Source organism: Mytilus californianus, unplaced genomic scaffold (assembly GCF_021869535.1).
Source record: "Mytilus californianus isolate M0D057914Y unplaced genomic scaffold, xbMytCali1.0.p SCAF_7, whole genome shotgun sequence".
NCBI classification, from domain to species: domain Eukaryota; kingdom Metazoa; phylum Mollusca; class Bivalvia; order Mytilida; family Mytilidae; genus Mytilus; species Mytilus californianus.
The window spans coordinates 111,025,513-111,046,133 of record NW_026262723.1 but is presented as its reverse complement, the minus strand read 5'-3'; the positions used below and the strand labels follow the sequence as shown (position 1 = coordinate 111,046,133).

The following is a 20,621-nucleotide window of genomic DNA, read 5'->3' as shown; positions in this document are numbered from 1 at the left end:
TAAAAAGAGCATATTAGAATTATCCATTTGGGTCATACATACTTAACATGGTTCCTTCAAAACCTTCAACAACATGGCAGCCAATAAACTTCCTATTACACAATCTTTGGTGATAATGTGAGAAATTTTTCATTCTTTTCAGCTTTTTTTTTGTAATACATAATAGAGGAGCAGTACTATTTCCGATAAATTTTCTATCTGAGAATCATACAATTTCCTGCAAATTCGTATATCTGATTATCAATGCATTGTATGGTAAGTAAACCAGATAAAAACCAATAACCTTCATGAGCTCATCAGGTAGAACCTGCCTCATATCAAGGATTTTAATAGTCCTTGCTTATTTAAAAAAAAAAAAAAAAAACTTTAAAAAACAACTTTGATTTTAAAAAAATTCTTGTTAATGTTTGTTATTGAAAAAAGATAGTTTGTTCGATTTAAGGTTGATCATCACTAAATGTTTCTGCAGATAAATTTTTTTTATACTTTGCCAAAATGTAGATTTGACCATGTTTTTTTCAAATATATAATAAAAAGTATGTGACACTGTGATATTTTTCAAGCCATTAGTTGTGCAAAATTGCCCAATTTTGCATTGGTAACTCATGAAACACTTTTTTGTGAGTACATAGTAGAAAGAAATTTATCAGATAGAATTTTTAAATGAAATATTAGAAGCTAGGTATTATGATATTCTTTTAGAAAATAAAAAGAAAAAATTGTGTTGCTGAACTTGTTTTCTTGCTACAAGTCAAAAATATTAAAATTTCTTTAACATTCCTTTACAAACTGTTTACTTTAAGAGTTATCTCCCCTTATAAAGCTAAGTTGAAAAGTTGAATCAAACAAAAACATATATGTGGTATTTTTAAAAACAGTCTATATAATATAATGAATCACATATTTTTCTGTATTTGAATAAACAGTCTTGTACATAAATTAACATTCTGTCTCAAATTTGCAGATTTAAAGAAAGAGCGAAACCGATTAAGTATTGCTATTTTATAATCCTAGATGGTGATATACAGTTAGCTACCTTAAGTTACAGTGTCATTGTCCAGAGAAAATGATAAAATTTACACAATGCCCTCTAACTATTTCAAGTGCATAAAAAAACGTAACTTATTTGCCGAACGTTATGGTGATATGTTGAATTTAATTTTATTTGGTAATAAGCTTAATTGTAATTTACTCCCTTATGTCAATGCAAATATTTTATTGTAAATTACTGAAGCGGCCTTTCGGAGATTGAGAAGGTTAAACTTCCGAAAGATTATTGTCTAATATAAGATCAGGTAGACTTTATTTAATACAAATAACAAACTTTATAAGTGATATTTAAAGAAATCAATTTGTTGCAGTGCACCGGATTTTTATGTAAACCCGTGCATTTGTTGAATTGTCGCATGCTTCAAGGACATTTTTTTTTCAATGTGATACGCTTTTCAAAAAGATAACACTTATGATGTTCATATTCCATATTTGATTTATATTCTTGCTCATATCTGCTTATAACTACAATAACAGTAGTTTATATCTGCTGTCCATCTACTCTTATTTACCAAAAGATAGAAAATTTAAATATGCCTACCTCTGGCACATTTTATGCACAATATTTCCATTAAATATATATTAACTTCCTCATGAAAATATGAGGGTTTCTTATCGTCGAGTTGCAAGTTGCGAGTTGAAAAGGCTGAGTTGCGAGTTACAAAAGTCGAGTTGCGAGTTAAGGTTCATCATAACAAATGGACAAAAATGGCTGTATTTCCACCTCAAAAACTACTCTGAGTACAGACTTACCTGTCCAGTTGGAAAAGTTTTAATGCCTGGCATCCACTAGATATATAAAAGTTAAATGCATTTTGTGTTTCAGAAAGAGAAAATCTTTTTTGGATTTTGATGGCCATTTTTTTTCCTTTCTGCAGAAGGTGTAAAAGTAAACTAAGTTGGGATAAAACTTTGAGATGCTCCCTCTCAGGTAAAAACTGTATTGTATTGTATTGATTGTCCTTGATTGACACGGACAATAGACAGACAATAGGTATCTACACAACTATAGGTGAGTTAAAGGGTTTAACTGAGTGGACAGTATCAAAGCAATTCAGGTGTTTGTTTATTTTTACACCTTCTGCAGAAAGGAAAAAAAAAATGCCCATCAAAATCCAAAAGTGATTCTATCTTTCTGAAACAAAAAATGCATTTAACATTTATATATCTAGTGGATGCCAGACCTTAAAATTTTCCAAACTTGACAGGTAAGTCTGTACACAGAGTAGTTTTTGAGGTGTAAATTCAGCCATTTTTGTCCATTTGTTATGATGAACCTTAAGAAAGTCGAGTTGCGAGTTACGAAAGTCGATTTGCTAGTTACGAAAGTCAAGTTGCGATTTACGAAGGTCGAGTTGCAAGTTACGAAAGACGAGTTGCGAGTTACGAAGGTCAAGTTGCGAGTTACGAAAGTTGAGTTGCGAGTTATGAAGGTCGAGTTGCAAGTTACAAAAATATTATTTTTCTCTAATTTCTTAAAAATTATTATAGGATTAAACGCCTTTTTAAAGGAATTTATTGGTGTATAAACTCGACCAATTCACTCACAAACAAAAAAATCCGAAGGACTTTTATGATATGTTTGTGAGTGACTTGGTACAGTTTATGCACCAACAAATTCCTTTAAAAAGGCGTTTAATCCTTATAATTCTTTAAAATTGGAGATAAGGAATTTATTTTTCCACACTCGTAACCTCTATCACATGTAAATTGTATATTTGTGTCATTGAATAGGCTTGGCGCATGAATATATTTGTTGGTTAACGCAAAAATATGTACATGTACTCTATGAAATTTGCAATCTGATAAAAAATAAACTACAAAAACTATTATTATCATTCAAACCAATGTTTTGTGTTTAATATTTAATTTAACTATTAAGACCTATTAAATCAAATTGAAAATAAATTTTGTTAACGTCGATCCGGATTGTGTCATTATCGTCACCATCTTGTTTACATTGGTTACGAAAAGAAGTTCAGTCAACGTCGTCTATCGAAAAATAAACAATGTCAAGAACAACTACCGGAAGTCCTCTCAACCAATCATATCAACGTACTCTCTAATATGCAAATCATATAAGAATTATATATATATAAACGGTCGTATATATAAACGGTCGTGTCGTCTGATTTTTGAAACAGAATTTTCAGGTTTACTTCGCATTTAATAAACAAAGCATACATGTACCCGAAAAAGTTATACACTGCATGAGGAAGGGTCCCGGTATTTTGATTGCAGGATTTGAAAGAGTTATGTGATACTTATTTATAAGAGTCTATATGTTGCAAAGTCACGCACGCTTAAATTTCTTTCATGAAAGCGACATTGTTCATTTTCTAAAATAAAACAGGATATGAGTTTCGTGTCAAAAAAAAGTTAAAAGAGTTATATTTGTCAGCATGTTATTCCTAAATTAACTTGATTGATTTGGGTATGATTAACCCGTTTTTTAGAAATAAGTTACATATTCCAAAACTGCATCTTTTGTCTCTTTTACAAAAGTATCTTTGACAGCTACATGTATAGAATAAAGAATGGAAACGGGGAATGTGTCAAAGAGACAACAACCCAACCAAAATATACAAGTCAACCCAAGGCCTTGGGTCTTCAACACAGTGAGAAATCCCACACCCAGAGGCAGCCCCGAGCAGGCCCCGAAACACAATGTACACTAGATCAAGAAAATGGACGCCATTCTATGCTCCGAAACATATAGATGAACCAAAATTTAAAAATATACAAGACCAACAAACGCAAGAGGTTCCTGACTTAGGACAGACACAAAAATGCGGCGGGGTTAAACAGGTTTTATGAGCACTCAACCTTCCCCCTTTACCTCTAGCCAATGTAGACATATATAACTTAAACGTCCACAATTTTGAGTGTCACTGCCAAAGAATAAATTTTGGGGTCCCTAACAAATATTGCCTCTGCAGCTGCCCCAAAGAGCCCACTCTTAACGAAATCTGCAGAAGGGGTCTTTTACATATATGTACTATAGTTTAGTTGCTATCTCCCTTTACGTTTAATATGACGGTGCTAGCTATGAAATTTAATAATAATAAAACTACAAGCCATCCGCTGTATTTCAAAAGGCTCTCTGTTTCTTCAGAAAATAACCATACTTTGCGTAGTGATTATGTAAGCTATCCATTCATTTTTTTTTACATGAGACTCAGATGAAGTCCAAACAACAAAAAGAATCAACAATACTGTATACATTTCTATAAGCAATCATCATTCAAAAATGTTAAAGAGGTACACAACAAAAAATTAAAATAGTTTTCCCCATTTTCACGCAAATCTAATTTTGTAACTCGCAACTTGACTTTTGTAACTCGCAACTCGACTTTTGTAACTCGCAACTCGACTTTCGTAACTTGCAACCTGACTTTCGTAACTTGCAACTCGACTTTCGTGACTCGCAACTCGATACTTGACAACAAGTTAATCTCTGAAAATAGACATCCTTTTTAGCTCACCTGGCCCGAAGGGCCAAGTGAGCTTTTCTCATCACTTTGCGTCCGTCGTCCGTCGTCGTCGTCCGGCGTCGTCTGTTAACTTTTACAAAAATCTTCTCCTTTGAAACTACTGGGTCAAATTTAACCAAACTTGGTCACAATCATCATTGGGGTATCTAGTTTAAAAAATGTGTCCGGTGATCCGGTCAACCAACCAAGATGGCCGCCATGGCTAAAAATAGAACATAGGGGTAAAATGTAGATTTTGGCTTATATCTCTGAAACCAAAGCATTTAGAGGGGGTAAAATTGTTTATCAGGTCAAGATCTATCTGCCCTGTAATTTTCACGTGTATCAGACAACCCATTGTTGGGTTGCTGCCCCTGAATTGGTAATTTTAAGGAAATTTTGCCGTTTTTGGTTATTATCTTGAATATTACTATAGATAGAGATAAACTGTAAACAGCAATAATGTTCAGCAGAGTAAGATCTACAATTAAGTCAACTTGACCAAAATGGTCAGTTGACCCCTTAAGGAGTTAAGGCCCTTTATAGTAAATTTTTAACCATTTTTCGTAAATTTTTGTAATCTTTTACAAAAATCTTCTCCTCTGAAACTACTAAGACAAATTTAACCAAACTTGTCCACAATCATCATTAGGGTATATAGTTTAAAAAATGTGTCTGATGACCCCACCCGCGAACCAAGATGGCCGACATGGCTAAAAATAGAACAATGGGGTAAAATGTAGATTTTGGCTTATATCTCTGAAACCAAAGCATTTAGAGTAAATCTGACATAGGGTAAAACTGATTATCAGGTCAAGATCTATCTGCCCTGAAATTTTCAGACCAATCAGACAACAAGTTGTTGGGTTGCTGCCCCTGAATTGGTAATTTTAAGAAAATTTTGCAGCTTTTGGTTATTATCTTGAATATTATTATAGATAGAGATAAACTATAAACAGCAATAATGTACAGCAAAGTAAGATCTACAAATAAATCAACATGACCAAAATTGTCAATTGACCCCTTAAGGAGTTATTGCCCTTTATAGTCAATTTTTTACAATTTTTTCATAAATTTTGTAAATTTTTGTAAATTTTTACAAAATATTTTCCACTGTAACTACTGGGCCAAGTTCATTATAGATAGAGATAATTGTAAGCAGCAAGAATGTTCAGTAAAGTAAGATCTACATACACATCACCATCACCAAAACACAATTTTGTCATGAATCCATCTTTGTCCTTTGTTTAATATGCACATATACCAAGGTGAGCGACACAGGCTCTTTAGAGCCTCTAGTTTAAATAGTTTTAAATAGACACAGTTTGAGGAAGTGTTATTTCCCTTTTGTCGCCATGTTGGAGAATCTGCATTCTCAAATTCCTTCATAAATCAAGTTCCGTCTTTTTTGGTGTGTATAAAAAGCAGTCATGCATAGTACGCACCACTTTTTGGTCCTTGAAAAAACTTGAGAAAAAAGTTACTTCTTATGCTTAACTCGCAGGGACTATCTGGAAAAATCCCAACTTGAAACTCAGTAAAACGCGTCCATTGAAAGGTTATTTTTTTTCGGAAACAAATTGAACTCTAGTCCTCGTTGATTACAGGATAATGAAGATATTGTTGCAGAATAAACAATTTAGCTAACGGTGTCTGATTTTTTATTGTTTCCACGGATGTGTTTGATAAGAGCAACAGGAAGTGTTAAATCAGGAACTTGTTTAAATGCAAATCACAGTCGGTGAATCTTGTACGGAATATAGAACCATTAGAACATTTGTAATATTTATGTTGATAAATTGGTGCTGAAATAAATATTTACACAGCTAGATTTGTATCATAAATTAGAACCATATGATATATATAATAAAATCATGTATACCTTGTTATTATAGAGATGGCCCAGATAGAGGATATGAAACCGCCACTGGCTCCTGTAGCATATTTTGATGGTAGATTCCCTAATATAAACCAGGAAAGGTATTTATCTTAAGAAAGAGAAAGGGTTAGGAGGGCATGACTAAATAATGTAGTACCTGACTAGATAGAGCTCTCATTTAATATAAAGGTAGCTCTCTATGGGTTGGGACATCAAAGTAAAAGAAGGCCAACAATTAAACATTAGCGAACTTGTCCAGAATTCACATACATTGTTGAAATTTTGAAAGTAATTAAAAAAAAAGCCTGATTTATTGTCAACTGTTCCCAGTTTAATTTTTCTCAGCAGGTTACTGAAAGAATTTTAACATTAGCAGCAAACATGTTTTATTTAAAACAATATCTCAACATTTGAGGTGACATTTTCAATCTATAATTTAAAAATAAGAAGATGTGCTATGATTGCCAATGAGACAACTTTCCATCAGAGACCAAATGACGCAGAAGTTAGCAACTTTATCAATCTGTATCACAGACTGATATCTATAACTGTACTAGACAGAGTGATATCTTTAACACCGCATGAAAGACAATGACAGACTGATATTTACACAATGTATAAATAATACTGTATTACGAACTGAAATTTCTTATACAAGTTTATCATAAATAAAAGATATCTTATTGGAGTCACACAGTGTATAAAATTCAAAAATGACTTGAGTGAACAATAAACAAATTTGAATCTTTATTATTTGATTTGAGAAAAAGGACCATATTTTTCTTGGAAAATACAACATTCAAATCAATTCACTTGCACTTCAGGTGATTGAGTGTTTACAAGCACATGCTCAAAATATGTAATTTGTCTGGATACACATTAACCTAACATAAAAAGTAATGTCCACAATAAGAATAAGTATAAAATACAAAACAAAAATATTTTTGATGAAGAGGATCAAGTTCATTTTCCATTAATTGTCAAAATTAAATCAATCATAGATTTGCCTAGTCTATAATTTATAATGTGTGTATGAGATAATAACACTTTTTGATTTCAATAATTTTCAGAACATGTTACCAGGCCTTTAAAGACTTTATTATCTGTGAGAGGATGAAAGGTGAAGGTTATCCTGGCTGCAGATACTTCAGGGATGTCTACAACTCTGTTTGTCCAAATCATATAGTAAGTGTATTAAGTATAGTGCCTGTCATGATGTAAACTTTTATTTAAGTGTTGTAGTCTTATGGTTATGGTCAACACATCATCTAATGAGTTCAGGTTCAGGTGATAAATATTATTGAAAGTTACCTGAGGTATTAAACATTTCAATGCCTTACAAGTGTTTAATTATTTCAGATAAAATTCAAATTTGAAAGACCTGTTGCTGGAAAAATTGATTTTCACTTTAACTCCAAATAATTCTGTTTTTTCAATCATATAAGTTTATCTACAAAGTACCAGGTTATATATAAAGGTGTGTTGGTATTCTACTACAAAATGGATTTATAGGCCTATTTTTGTACATTTATCAGTCATTCTGTCTCACAAAAAAATTACTGTTGCATGATGAGCGATTGACATTTTGTGTCATTTAAGTTGACCCATGATTGACAGAATTTATGTTATTGGTTCAAATCTGACTTGATGTGGGTGATCACATTGTTACATTTGTGCAAATATCAAATTGACTTATTTTTATATAATTGGTTGTGCTATTACAGGTTAAGTTGTGAAAATGATATAACCATCTTCACTATTTTTTTCAGATTGAGAAAAGGAAGGATGAAATAGATAAATTAGCATTCCCAGAATAACTGGTACCAATAGACCACACTGTGTGAATGGAGTGATCATAGACAATATCCATGTTGATATATAAGAATGTATTGATAAATAAAAATTTGTCATGTTTATCATCTAATGTTTTGCATTGGATTTTGTTGTGGTTTTGTCTCGCCTGCGACTTTTGACACAATGCGAGACATAGGGATAACAATCCAATGGCAGTGGCATAAAATATTTGTATACAGCTTTATATTTCAGAGGTTACAATGTAGAAGACCTTGTATACAGCTGCCTTATACAAAGTTTCCCCCTGTCAGTCATATGTCCATTATCCTTTACCTCATTTTCAAGGTTCAGCAACTGCTTAAAAAATGTATTTTTTTTTGTCATGTGAAATTCTCACTTATTATGAGTAAAAGGATAAATATATTTGGTACATGGGTTCCTTGCAAGGTCTACATGTCCATCAGACAGGGTTCACCTGACCTCTACCTCATTTCATGGACCAGTAATCAAGGTTAAAGTTACATGATTAGGTCCATTTCTCAAATACTATAAGCAGTAGCTTGACCTCATTTTCATGGTTTATTGGTCAATGTTTAATTTTTATGTTTTGAATATAAAAAAGAAGATGTGGTATGATTGCCAATGAGACAACTCTCCACAAGAGACCAAATGACACAGAAATTAACAACTATAGGTCACCGTACGGCCTTCAACAATGAACAAAGCCCATACCGCACAGTCAGCTATAAAAGGCCCCGAAATGACAATGTAAAACAATTCAAACAAGAAAACTAACGGCCTAATTTATGTACAAAAAATGAACGAAAAACAAATATGTAACACATAAACAAACGACAACCACTGAATTACAGGCTCCCGACTTGGGACAGGCATATACATACAGAATGTGGCGGGGTTAAACATGTTAGCGAAATCCCAACCCTCCCCCTAACCTGGGACAGTGGTGTAACAGTACAACATAAGAACGAACTATAAAAATCAGTTGAAAAAGGCTTAACTCATCAGATGGATAAAAACACTAATACTACAAATACAAGTGGACGTGGCCGGGTACTTGTACATCCAAACAACAAAAAGACACTTAAGTACAGATCTGAGAGTACTCGCAGTTACTGACAGCTAGTTCTAAGCCACTAACAACTAATAAAAAAAATCATGCATCTAAGACTAAATTATCAATCTGTACACATCCAACATCCAATGGATTTAGTGTAAAGACGCCATAAACAGAGAAAAACATGACCTTGTGCAATGCCAAGATAAAGGTATCGACAGATTGTAGATATGTATATAACAATAATATTTAGTTTGCTTTTAACTTACTGATAACAAAATCAATATCAGTACCAATAAAAACAATATTTAATGATCTAATTACAGTGTTGAATTGGTAACCTTTTAGAATAAGTTTATTTAAAGGATTGATAAGTTTACCAGGATCGTTTCTAAATTTCCGGGCACGATAAACAATATTGCCGTAAAAATGAGGATGTGCAATCCCGTTTGAACAATAGGGAATGAAAAATCGTCCCTTTTGGTCTGTTTTTCAAATATTATAAGTCATAGGTCAACTATATTTGGTGTATGGACTGATTTTAAGGTGTACATGTCTGTCTTGAAGGTATCATGACCTCAACCTCATTTTAATGGTTCATTGGTCAATGTTTAATTCTTAAGTTTCGGTAGAATGGTCTTCTTAGATGCTATTAACAATAGGTCAACTATGTTTGGTGTATTGAATGATTGTAAGGTGTATATGTCTGTCTGGCAGGGTTCATCTGACCTTGACCTTATTTTTGTGGTTCATTGGTCAATGTTTAGTGTCCTGGTTCAATCTGTTTTATAGATACTTTAAGCAATAGGTTAACTGTATTTGGTGCATGAAATGATTGTCAGGTGTACATGTCTGTCTGTTATGTATCATCTGACTTCGACCTCATTTTCATGGTTTATTAGTCAATGAAGTTTTTCTGATTTTAAGTCTATTTCTTAGATACTTTAAGCAATAGGTCAACTATGTGGTGAACTATGCTGAGTAAGGTGTTCATGTCTGTCTGGCATGTGTCATCTAACTTTGACCTGGTTTTCATGGTTCATTGGTCAATATTTAGTGTTCAAGGTTTGGTCTGTTGGTAAACTATATTTGGTGTATGGAATGATACGTGTATTTGTCTGTCTGTCTATTTGACCTTGACCTCATTTATAATGTTGTTTATTTGGTATTTGTAGTAAAATCTTTACCTTTAAGACTTTTTATCTGGCAGGGTCCACATTCTGTACAAAACAGGAGCCTGTAATTCAGTGGTTGCCATTTGTAGCTGTATTCATATTTGTTTTTCATGTATTGTTTTGTACATAAATCAGTTTTGTACAGTGACCTATAGTTGCTAACTTCTATGCCATTTGGTCTCTGGTAGAAAGTTGTCTCATTGGCAATCATACCACATCATATTTTTATATTTCAACATAAAATCAATAATAGTCAGTAAAGCAGACAAGACATTTCAACGTGTGCACTCTAATTTTATGATGGTTTCTGTTGAACACAAGACAGCTATTTTAATAGGTTGAATATTAATATAGTAGTCACAATCAAGACTTTGAAGATGGTGGGATTGCTCACCTAACAGGAAGGGTCAAGTGTGCTATTCTCAATATATTCAGATAAAAAAGGAAGTTTACTTCTATAAAATAACTCTAGTACCAGCACATCAGTCATTGATAAAAAAGCTAACATAGTTAAACTATTATTTTATTTTTATATAAATTATAAATAACAATGTACAATAACAATATCACAAATGATATGTACGATTTTCAATAACAAGGATAAAATGGACGGAAGAATGGATAGACAACATGAAAAAACTTCAGCTTAGCTGAAAATATAATCCTTCCTGGTACAGGTAAATAAAAATATGTATTTTATGTATTGTAGCATATTTTTACAAAAAGTGTAAAAATCTTCTTCTCACATAGTTGTGTACAATAACTATATCATTAAAACTAAAATGATCCTCTACAAGCAAATGTATGGCCTTAGAACTTTGTGGTTTGTTCTTTATTGCAAGGAAATACTTAAATAAACTGACATTTAAACAAATTGTTATAGAGAACTAAACTTGTCATTATGTTGCACATCTTATTACTGTAAAACTAGTTTCATCAATTTTCCACCTAATACACCTGATTTTCATATTATTGCAACCTTCATGTATTGAAAAAAGATCTGTTTTGAAGATCATGACTCCATATGTTTATCAATTATACTAGGAAAATCAACTGAAAATAATGTATATTGTTCAGGAGTTAAAATTTTTGTCTTCTCAATCCTCAAATTCCACATAAACTGACGTCCTATTAATAAATATGAGCCAATATTAATGCTTACACAAATAATAAAGATACATGTATGAGGTAAATGTCAATGTGACAGCAAACCAACGACACAAAAACCATAAGACATGAATGTTGTATGTTCTTTTCTGGCAGAAAATAATAATACGTTTATGAAGTGCTTGTATAAACCTTATTTATTTTGTCACAATCAGAGAAGATGTATTAATGTATACTTGAATAAATGGTGATGCAATTTCCTTCTTACATTCAAGTCTGATTTTATATCATGAAATATGTTAACAACCAGGAAAAAATATAAATGACAGTTTCAATTTTGTCTTTCTTCTACTTGTAATAACGAAAGACATTTCATTACATTAAATAGTTGACAGGGTCATATAATAATTCAAAAGTAGACCCTGACTCGTAAAACAATTTATGCCAAATTTCGATCAGTTATTAATTGTTTGACAGATTTAACCAATAGTTATGATCAGAAAAATCTGAAATACTGGCAAGAACAAAGGGTCTTCAAAGATACATGAGTCTTTTTATTATTAAATAGATAGCCTCCGTTGAGAAATTTTGCAAATTAGGAACAGTTTAAAATGATGAAAAAATTCTGCATTTTGATCATATTTAGTGTAGAACAATTAAATTGCCATCCATTTTTTTTAAGAATCAGATCTGGTATAGTATTCAAGCTACAAAGTTTGATTGTAAGTCAAATTAGAGATGATTTATTGAGAAAAAAAAAGAAGATTTCAGTAACATATTCTCATATTAATATTTCTAGTTAAAGTTAATGTCTACTATATTTTAAAACCCAAACCTCCATGAAAAATTTTGTCTGTATATAAAATATAAATTTTCAGTCTGATATTCATTAATTTCACAAAGTTAACAGAGTAATTTAAATTAATTTTCATTAGTATAGCTTTCATTAAGGAAAATATAAACAAGTAAAAAAGCACTGAAAAACAAGTAAAAACCTAAAAGTACACAGAAAATGATATTTGATAGAACAGGAAACCACCTTTAAAATCATGTAAACACAACAAACTTCATAAACTGCACTGCAAATTATTTGAAAAATACTCTTTTAAGTATAACATTTACATTGAAATCAAGCTATAAACTGAGATACATCAATTATGTTAAATTTATTCTACTTTTCCATTATTAATATTTTTTCTAGTTAAATAATTAACAGTTACCGGTAATATAAAACTAACTACTTTTTTGTCTCACCTCAATTGTTCTATTGTAAAGTATATACTACAATGAATGTACCATTGAAAGATTTAAAAGAGATTCCTTCTATTCTGCCAGAGTACAGATAAAATACTGCTATAGAATTGGAATGTAATACAAGATAACAAAAATATTTTTCTTAAGAAATTCAATCCTTTAATTCTGCACAGATTGATACTTTTCCTGAAACAAGTTTCCTTTCCATAAACAAGTTAAGCTTGAGCAGTTGACTTTATTAATAGAAATTCAGGGCTGCTCCATTAAAGCATACATTGGGCCCAAGGAAGGCACTTCAAAATCTCAGCTACAAGTGGGTGTCAAATGTTTTTGTTGTATTGTGAAAATGTTAGTGAAATTCTAAAATTTCCTTTTTCTGTGGTTACCCCATTTTCAAAGTGCCTTCCCTGGGTACCATGAATGTTCTAATGGGACAGCCCTCAGTAAAAATGTTAAATTTCTTTACTTTTCTCTGATTTTTACTAATGAAAATTGCATAAAAAAAGATGACCATGTCTGACAATTTCATGCAAAAAGAACACATACTTTGTTGATGTCTACACTACATTGTGTGAAAATTATTGAAGAATTCTAAATATTGCATTAAGACAAGTATGACTTTTCTCAACTATAGACAGTTAAAAATTAAATATATGAAAATTAACTATCGAGAGTGAAGAAAGAGCATATCATTCTTGATGCAAATGTCAAATCTATAATTATAATAGTAACAGGAATGTTAGCAATCATTAATCAAATTAGTAATTTGAGTCATTAGCACTAATATAAACATTGAATATTGCAGTTCACAGCTTTAATTGGCACCAACTATTTTTCCATTAATTGTTGATGTTTTTTTACCTTTGAAATATTCGTCATAGTTACAACATCCAAATGTTTTTTTTAATATAAGTTTTCATGATTTTTAAATCTCTGAAAATTCAACATCATAAATAAATCACTTAGAAGATAATTTTCACAACCTTAAGTAATAAATAATGTCACTAATTTACAAAGCTATCACAATTAATTCGCATCAGATACACATAGCACCATAAAATTGGCATCAATGCTTTATTGGGCATGGCTATCTTCTTTTCTTTGTAGCTACAAGACTGGTCTTGGGACGTAATTCTGAAAAAGAGAATTGTAATACTGTTTAGAAATACAGGCATGTTGAATGACCATTTTTTCTTACAATGGATTGCAAATAATTCTTACTTCAAATTTCACAAGTATATCAAAAACAGAATCTGAATGCTATGAGTAGTGTGAGCAAACTTTGCAAAGTAAAACCCCCTGCTTTTCTTATCTCTGTTGTTAATCAATGCTTTCAAGTCAAAGAAAATTATTACAGAGGATAGTTTTTTTTCAATGTTCTCATTGCATTCAGGATGTACACATCTGAGGAGCCAAACATTTCTAGAATTAAACTTTTTTTCTTAACCTGATTTTTGGGTTTATATGACTGTAAGAAAGTAATTGATGAAGAAAAAATCATATGGTGGTGCACTTCTTTTTTTGCTACGGCCATTTGAAAGTACCCTATTTTTAATGATTTTCCCCTTTTTCATCAATTTTTACCCATTTTTGGGCTATTATCACGAAAAAAAACAAAAAGCATATTATTTCAACTACCTTGTTATAAATGATTGGAAAAATACATATCTAAGAATTTTGAAAAGAAAAAATTGATATGGAATGTACATTTTTTTGGTAAAATCATTTCTTTGTACCCCTCACCAATTTTCTCAACATTTTGACTGATGACACTGACCGGATTGGTTATAAAATTTTATTACTCAAAAACTACTTATTGTAAGTACACAATTTTTTCACAGAGTTTAGTTTGATTATAATATTTTTTAAATTCATTGATATTTTCCACTTGTATCGCATGTTTTGGAAATAATTCCTGAACGAGACTGAAACATCAGAAGAATACATTCTTAATATCAACATTTACATATCACATCCTTTTGATATATTATACATCATCAGTGTTACCATGCAAACTATTTTCTGACAAATTTCTGGTCTACTTCCTGTTTTAGTATGTATGTATGGTGCTCTACACAAACTTACGTTGATTAACAGGTTTTCCAGACTCTGCTTTTTTAGGATCATTATAATGGCTGACAACTTGCTTATCATTGGTCAACTGAATGTCCTGGTCACCTGTCTGATTGCTAAAATAAGAATTGGATTATATAAAATAATTTATATCATTTTTGAAAAAATTTGTAAGGGTTCCGCAGAACCCAGTGTCTCGCCTACTTTTGCTGTTAATCGCAGGCTCAACAAAAATTAGGAAACAAATTTAATAAAAATATTCCTCTCTATACTATCTTTTGATTGTAAGTAGCTTCTGTCCAAGTTTGGTAAAAATCCAGGATAGTTTATGAATCTAATCAATGTTTTAAAAACTTAAAACTGCAGACTGTATGTAATGTTGACTGGAAGAAAAACTAAGTCCATTTATAAGTAAAATACGGAAAAAATGGAATAAAATTTTAATAAAATTTCCTTCTAGATACTAGCTTTTGATCATAAACAAGCTCCTGTCCTAGTTTGGTAGAAATCCCGGATATTTTAAGAAAGTTTTTAAAATTTTAAAAACTTTAACCACAGAGTGAATGTAATGTTAACTCGCCGAAAAACTAAGTCCATTTATAAGTAAAATACGGAAAAAATGAAATTTTTTTTTACAAAATTTACTTCTGGATACTATCTTATGATCATAAACAAGCTTCTTTTCAAGTTTGGTAGAAATCCAGAATAGTTCAAGAAAGTTATTAAAATTTCAAAAACTTTAACCACAGAGTGAATGTAATGTTTCCTGGCAGAAAAACTAAGTCCATTTATAAGTAAAATATGGAAAAAATGGAATTTTTTTTTTACAAAATTTACTTCTGGATACTATCTTATGATAATAAACAAGCTTCTTTTCAAGTTTGGTAGAAATCCAGGATAGTTTAAGAAAGTAATTAAAATTTCAAAAACTTTAACCACAGAGTGAATGTAATGTTTCCTGGCAGAAAAACTAAGTCCATTTATAAGTAAAATACGGAAAAAATGGATTTTTTTTTTTACAAAATTTACTTCCGGATACTATCTTATGATGATAAACAAGCTTCTGTCCAAGTTTGGTAGAAATCCAGGATAGTTCAAGAAAGTTATTAAAATTTCAAAAACTCTAACCACAGAGTGAATATTTGTGGACGCCGCCGATGCCGACGGAATGTAGGATCGCTATGTCCCGCTTTTTCGACAAAAGTCGAAGGCTCGACAAAAAATAATGAACATTAACACCTCAATGAAGGCTGAAGGCTTAGTGGTAGGAAATGATAAGAAAAGGTAGAACAAATACCTATTTTTCAATATTTTATTAGCCTTGTTTTGGTGCTCTAAAATATTACACTGAAATGCAGTCAAGTTTAGCGATTGATAATTCATTGATAACATTCTGGCGTATCACAAACAAACAACTTGTAACGTCTCATTTCATTGGCCGAAAGATTTAAATACAACAACAATTGTAGTGTGCACGTGAATTGACACAGGTGACCGACAATGGAATGTACTACGTTACTACGAACGTAAAAAACAATGATTTTTGGTCGAAATAATTAAATCAGTATTTTGTGAATTTCAAATAGTGGGGTCGAAATATTATACTAATAATTTGTGTTAAGTAATATTCTTTATGAATGCAGCACTTGTACCGCACTATAAAAAATATAAGGATAAAATAAAATACATGTGCCGCTTTTATACGGATGAATGTATGAACCACTTTAATTTCTTTCATATTGACGCTAGGTTATTATCCTGACAATGTCGTAGTTACTTATAATAAGGATCTCATAATACTGATCCATTTCAAATTTATGATGGGTTGCACATTCCTCTTTTATTGTTTTCATGCTATAAAACGAAAATAAAGTAGCTAAGCGTTTGGTCATTCAGAAATGATGTGTCATAAACGAGCAAATTGTCCCCGAAAGATCGTATCATGTGTGCACGTGAATATAGATGTACTATGCAATGTACTATCATGGTCACCACGAAATTCAAATGAATTCAGTGAAGGCATGTTGGTGTAAAAAGGTTTGAAATGTTTCATCGGCGAAGATTTTATTTTTGCATGTGTGGAACTAAAAAATAGATAAATACTTGTGAGAAATGTCGTAGTTTATAAGGAACTACATAAATGTACTGTTTTCGATTTTAATTGGTTGAAAATTTATCCTTTAATTTCATACCGTAAGAATAGAGCTTTGCATAACATTGTTGAACTATCCGCCAAAGTAACGTGTGGCATGCGTGCGTATTAAAATGAAATACAAAATCATACATGTATGATAAACTTATAAACGAAATATTAAGAAATTAAGGATGACTACTGTAAAAGTATGTACAAAAATGGAGTCACCTTTTATCAATACATTTAGTGAATAACCACACTGTTTAAAACTGATTGTTTTCTATGCAACTGTTTAAATGTTTACAATATATAATTTTCAACCGAGGATAGCAAAACAGTTAATTATAAATTAAGAAAGTATATCGCTGGAGTTTATAAAGTACATTTCCTTCCACTGTGCCATGGTTTGCCATCTCCATTTTTTCTCTAAACAAAGCATGGCTGGTTACATGTACTGAATTTACTTAGAATTTCAGGATTTTTTTTTCAAAATCAAGTAAACTAAATCAGAAAAAAAATCACACTATCCTAAAACTTATGAAAGAATATGAATAATGAACATGACAGTTTATAACACAAACCCATTTACTATAAAAATCGAGCAATATCTTTAGTATGTAGTTTGGTTATTTTTGTAGTTAAGTACGGTTTCATTTCAAGTACAACGTTAATTCATCAAGTCCATTGAATAAAAGATAAAGCAGGGTAAGCAACTTGACAAAAAAAAGGCAGGATGACGATTTATGTAAAAAAATCAGGATAAACTAATAAATATAGTCAGGACCTAACAGACTGAAAAATAGAAAGACAGGACAGAAATAACAACTAAAAAAATGCAGGACAAAATGTTTCATCCAAGTCCCCCACCCCCAATCAAAATAAAATGGTAGCTCCCTTAATCCAGAACCAATTGAGAGGAGACAGTTGAATTAAATATTTCGACGTGACTGTTAAGATTAAAGTTTAAAATTTTACATGCACATGTATAAAAGCTAGAATTGCCTTGGGATAATCAAGAACAGAATCATGTACGTGGATACGACGATGGAAGTTTTTAACGACCTTGACCGGCTACGTGAATACTGATCAGTCCATTCAGCTTTATAGTACGCGTGTTCTATTTTCGCAGGTGTGAGGTCGAAGGTTTGAATTGACCAATGAAAACGATCGTTCCTTAACGAGTTAATCTAATAAAGTTTTGTTTGACTGATTATGTTGCACGACCTTTCGCTAAGCTTGGCCGCAGTTCAGTATAACTTGGCTGAATTTCATTGGTTAAAAAGGCTTCTGTTAAATATTAAGCACATTCACATTTTACAAATATAAAACTTGTAAGAATTCAATACATACTATTGTTATCTTCTAAAACTCTGAGATTAATGACATTTTTAAAATATGTATTAAATGCTGCAAAATTCTTTGAATAAAAAATTCATACTATATCTTAATACTATATTGTGAAAAGGGGTATTTAGAACTGATAGGAAGAAAGCAAAACTATAAAATATAGACTTACTTAGGAAATTCAGGTAAATGAAAAATTAACAAGTTGAACTGTGAGCATTGGCACAATAAGGATACCACTGTTTTGAATTTTTCGGTAAACAGAAGTTGATAAGGTAGATTACAAATGCATCATATAGTAAAACATGCTCATATGAAGCTTGATATCAAATTTTAGAAAGTCTTGATTTGTAGTTCCTTAGTAAAATGTGACAACAATTTCATACATGGCCAATTAATTTCGCGATTTCCGAGTTTAATTTGATGTAATTAAATAAGAAAAGATCCAAGTTTTATATTTTCGCAACGATTTATATTCACGTTCATTTTCTACTCGCGAAAAATAAATTGCTCGCAAAAATTAGTTGGTTTACAGTAAGTATTTGTTTGCAGAAAGTTGATGAGAGATAAATCTTTAAATGCAACACACAGTTACTGTGACAGTATACCATGCACACATGAAGCTCTGATTTATAGTTCCTGAGATAAGTGAGACCAACATTTTATGTGATGGACAGGCAGATGGACATAAACACAGTATACCCCCTCCCTTTGCAACAAGGGTATAAAAATAAATCTCAAGTAAATAATTATTCATAATTATTAAATTTTACCTTATTACAGTGTGTTTCTCTTTCCTGAGTATTTCTTTATTATCAGTAAAAAGTATGGTGTGGTATTTCTGTGGAGCACTGACACCTGGAATTATTCCCCTTGCTCCTTGAGTGACAGCTTGTAAATTACCATTATATACTAATAAATCATCTACCAAAAGCTGTAAAGAGAATAACATATAACATGAACTCTTGTTTTCTGTTATTATACAAAAGTTAAACTCAAACTCAAGGGCATCTGACTAAAGGTTAAATATGTCATTAGGTTAATTCTATTGGTTCTTAGAAAGCAAATCAATTTTCAAAGAAATTCTGTAATTTATTTTGTTTAAATTAAGTATAGATGTATAATACAACCAAATTTTAATACTCCTTTTACATTTACACTTACGGCAAAATCTTTGGCACCTCTACTGGGTGTTTTGCTGTAGTTCCATAATTTAATCATCGATACTGTTGTTGGTTGGTCAAATATTACATATACTCTGTTTACCTGAAAAAAAAAATATAACTATTGGGTCTTTGAATCATAGGTGGATTGCTCTAACATACATTTGAGTAAAAGTTCATCCATGTATTTTCTAATTTAATGAGGACCATCTGTTTATTAAGAACTCAGAACAATTGGTACTTAACATAGCAAATACAACTTTAAAGTTTAAATGAAACCAGTTTTTTGGCTAGAGGTAAAGTAACAAACATAGTTTTTTATATAGATTAGACCGTTGGTTTTCCTGTTTGAATGGTTTTACACTAGTAATTTTTGGGGCCCTTTATAGCTTACTGTTCAGTGTGAGCCAAGGCTACGTGTTGGACCGTACTGTGACCTATAATGGTTTACTTTTATAAATTTTGACCTGGATGGAGAGTTGTCTCATTGGCACTCATACCACATCTTCTTATATCTATAGCTGAAACTGTTTGATATAATTTCATGAGTCACTCTCTATAACTTCTGTCTTCTATGCAAAAATCCTCTTTTTCAAATTTACAAACACCTATCGTGCTAAACCATTTCATTTGACATAACCACCATCTACGTAAGTTTTCAGGACTATTCTAAATGTGTGCATCCAATATTCTCTATCAACAACATTAGAATTCTTATACTAAACACATAGCACTCACTTTCCATTCAGGGTAAAACAGAAGCTAGCCACATGTACTATCTACCATATTGTTCATGCTATCAGTTCTCAGGAGTCTTGGCATCATTAAAATTCTCTTATTAAACATAGCAATACTTACGATTCCTGGTAATATAGGAGCCACCCACATATGAGTACCATCTAGCGTATCATTAAAACCATCTATCAGTTTGTCAGGAGTTCTGACATCATTTGATGTTCCATCTAATACATTAACACTGTCGGGATAAGCTGAGATATCTATAATATATATCCAATAAATTATTTATATGAAGTTACTCAAATCTGTCCAATCAATGTCTAATTTATCTATGGTTTAATTCACATATAATATGCACCTTT

General features: G+C 31.4%; 2 protein-coding genes across 2 annotated transcripts in view; one reads left to right on the top strand and one right to left on the bottom strand.

The window, feature by feature from the left end:
* The first annotated feature begins 1,205 nt into the window (after nucleotides 1-1,205).
* LOC127708284 (uncharacterized) lies at nucleotides 1,206-8,316 on the top strand. Its single transcript, XM_052213127.1, has 4 exons — nucleotides 1,206-1,295; nucleotides 6,419-6,503; nucleotides 7,473-7,587; nucleotides 8,172-8,316. The coding sequence occupies exons 2-4, from the start codon at nucleotides 6,421-6,423 to the stop codon at nucleotides 8,217-8,219; spliced, it is 246 nt and encodes an 81-aa protein (XP_052069087.1). The 5' UTR covers nucleotides 1,206-1,295; nucleotides 6,419-6,420; the 3' UTR covers nucleotides 8,220-8,316.
* Nucleotides 8,317-10,953: 2,637 nt separating this feature from the next.
* Nucleotides 10,954-20,621, bottom strand: part of LOC127710028 (katanin-interacting protein-like) — a 61,461-nt gene continuing 51,793 nt past the window's right edge. The window contains exons 33-37 of the mRNA XM_052215749.1: nucleotides 20,380-20,519; nucleotides 19,523-19,624; nucleotides 19,132-19,292; nucleotides 14,893-14,996; nucleotides 10,954-13,941 (exon numbers count right to left, since the gene is read on the bottom strand). Of these exons, the coding sequence (XP_052071709.1) occupies nucleotides 13,895-13,941; nucleotides 14,893-14,996; nucleotides 19,132-19,292; nucleotides 19,523-19,624; nucleotides 20,380-20,519 (554 nt within the window). The 3' untranslated portion in view covers nucleotides 10,954-13,894. The remainder of the gene's footprint in view (nucleotides 13,942-14,892; nucleotides 14,997-19,131; nucleotides 19,293-19,522; nucleotides 19,625-20,379; nucleotides 20,520-20,621) is intronic.

Bases quoted from the DNA above. Each gene is read 5' to 3' on its own strand.
- LOC127708284 (XM_052213127.1), top strand. From the start codon at position 6,421: ATGGCCCAGATAGAGGATATGAAACCGCCACTGGCTCCTGTAGCATAT. The intron at 6,504-7,472 runs GTATTTATCTTA...AATAATTTTCAG, and splicing joins CCTAATATAAACCAGGAAAG to AACATGTTACCAGGCCTTTA. The intron at 7,588-8,171 runs GTAAGTGTATTA...TATTTTTTTCAG, and splicing joins CTGTTTGTCCAAATCATATA to ATTGAGAAAAGGAAGGATGA.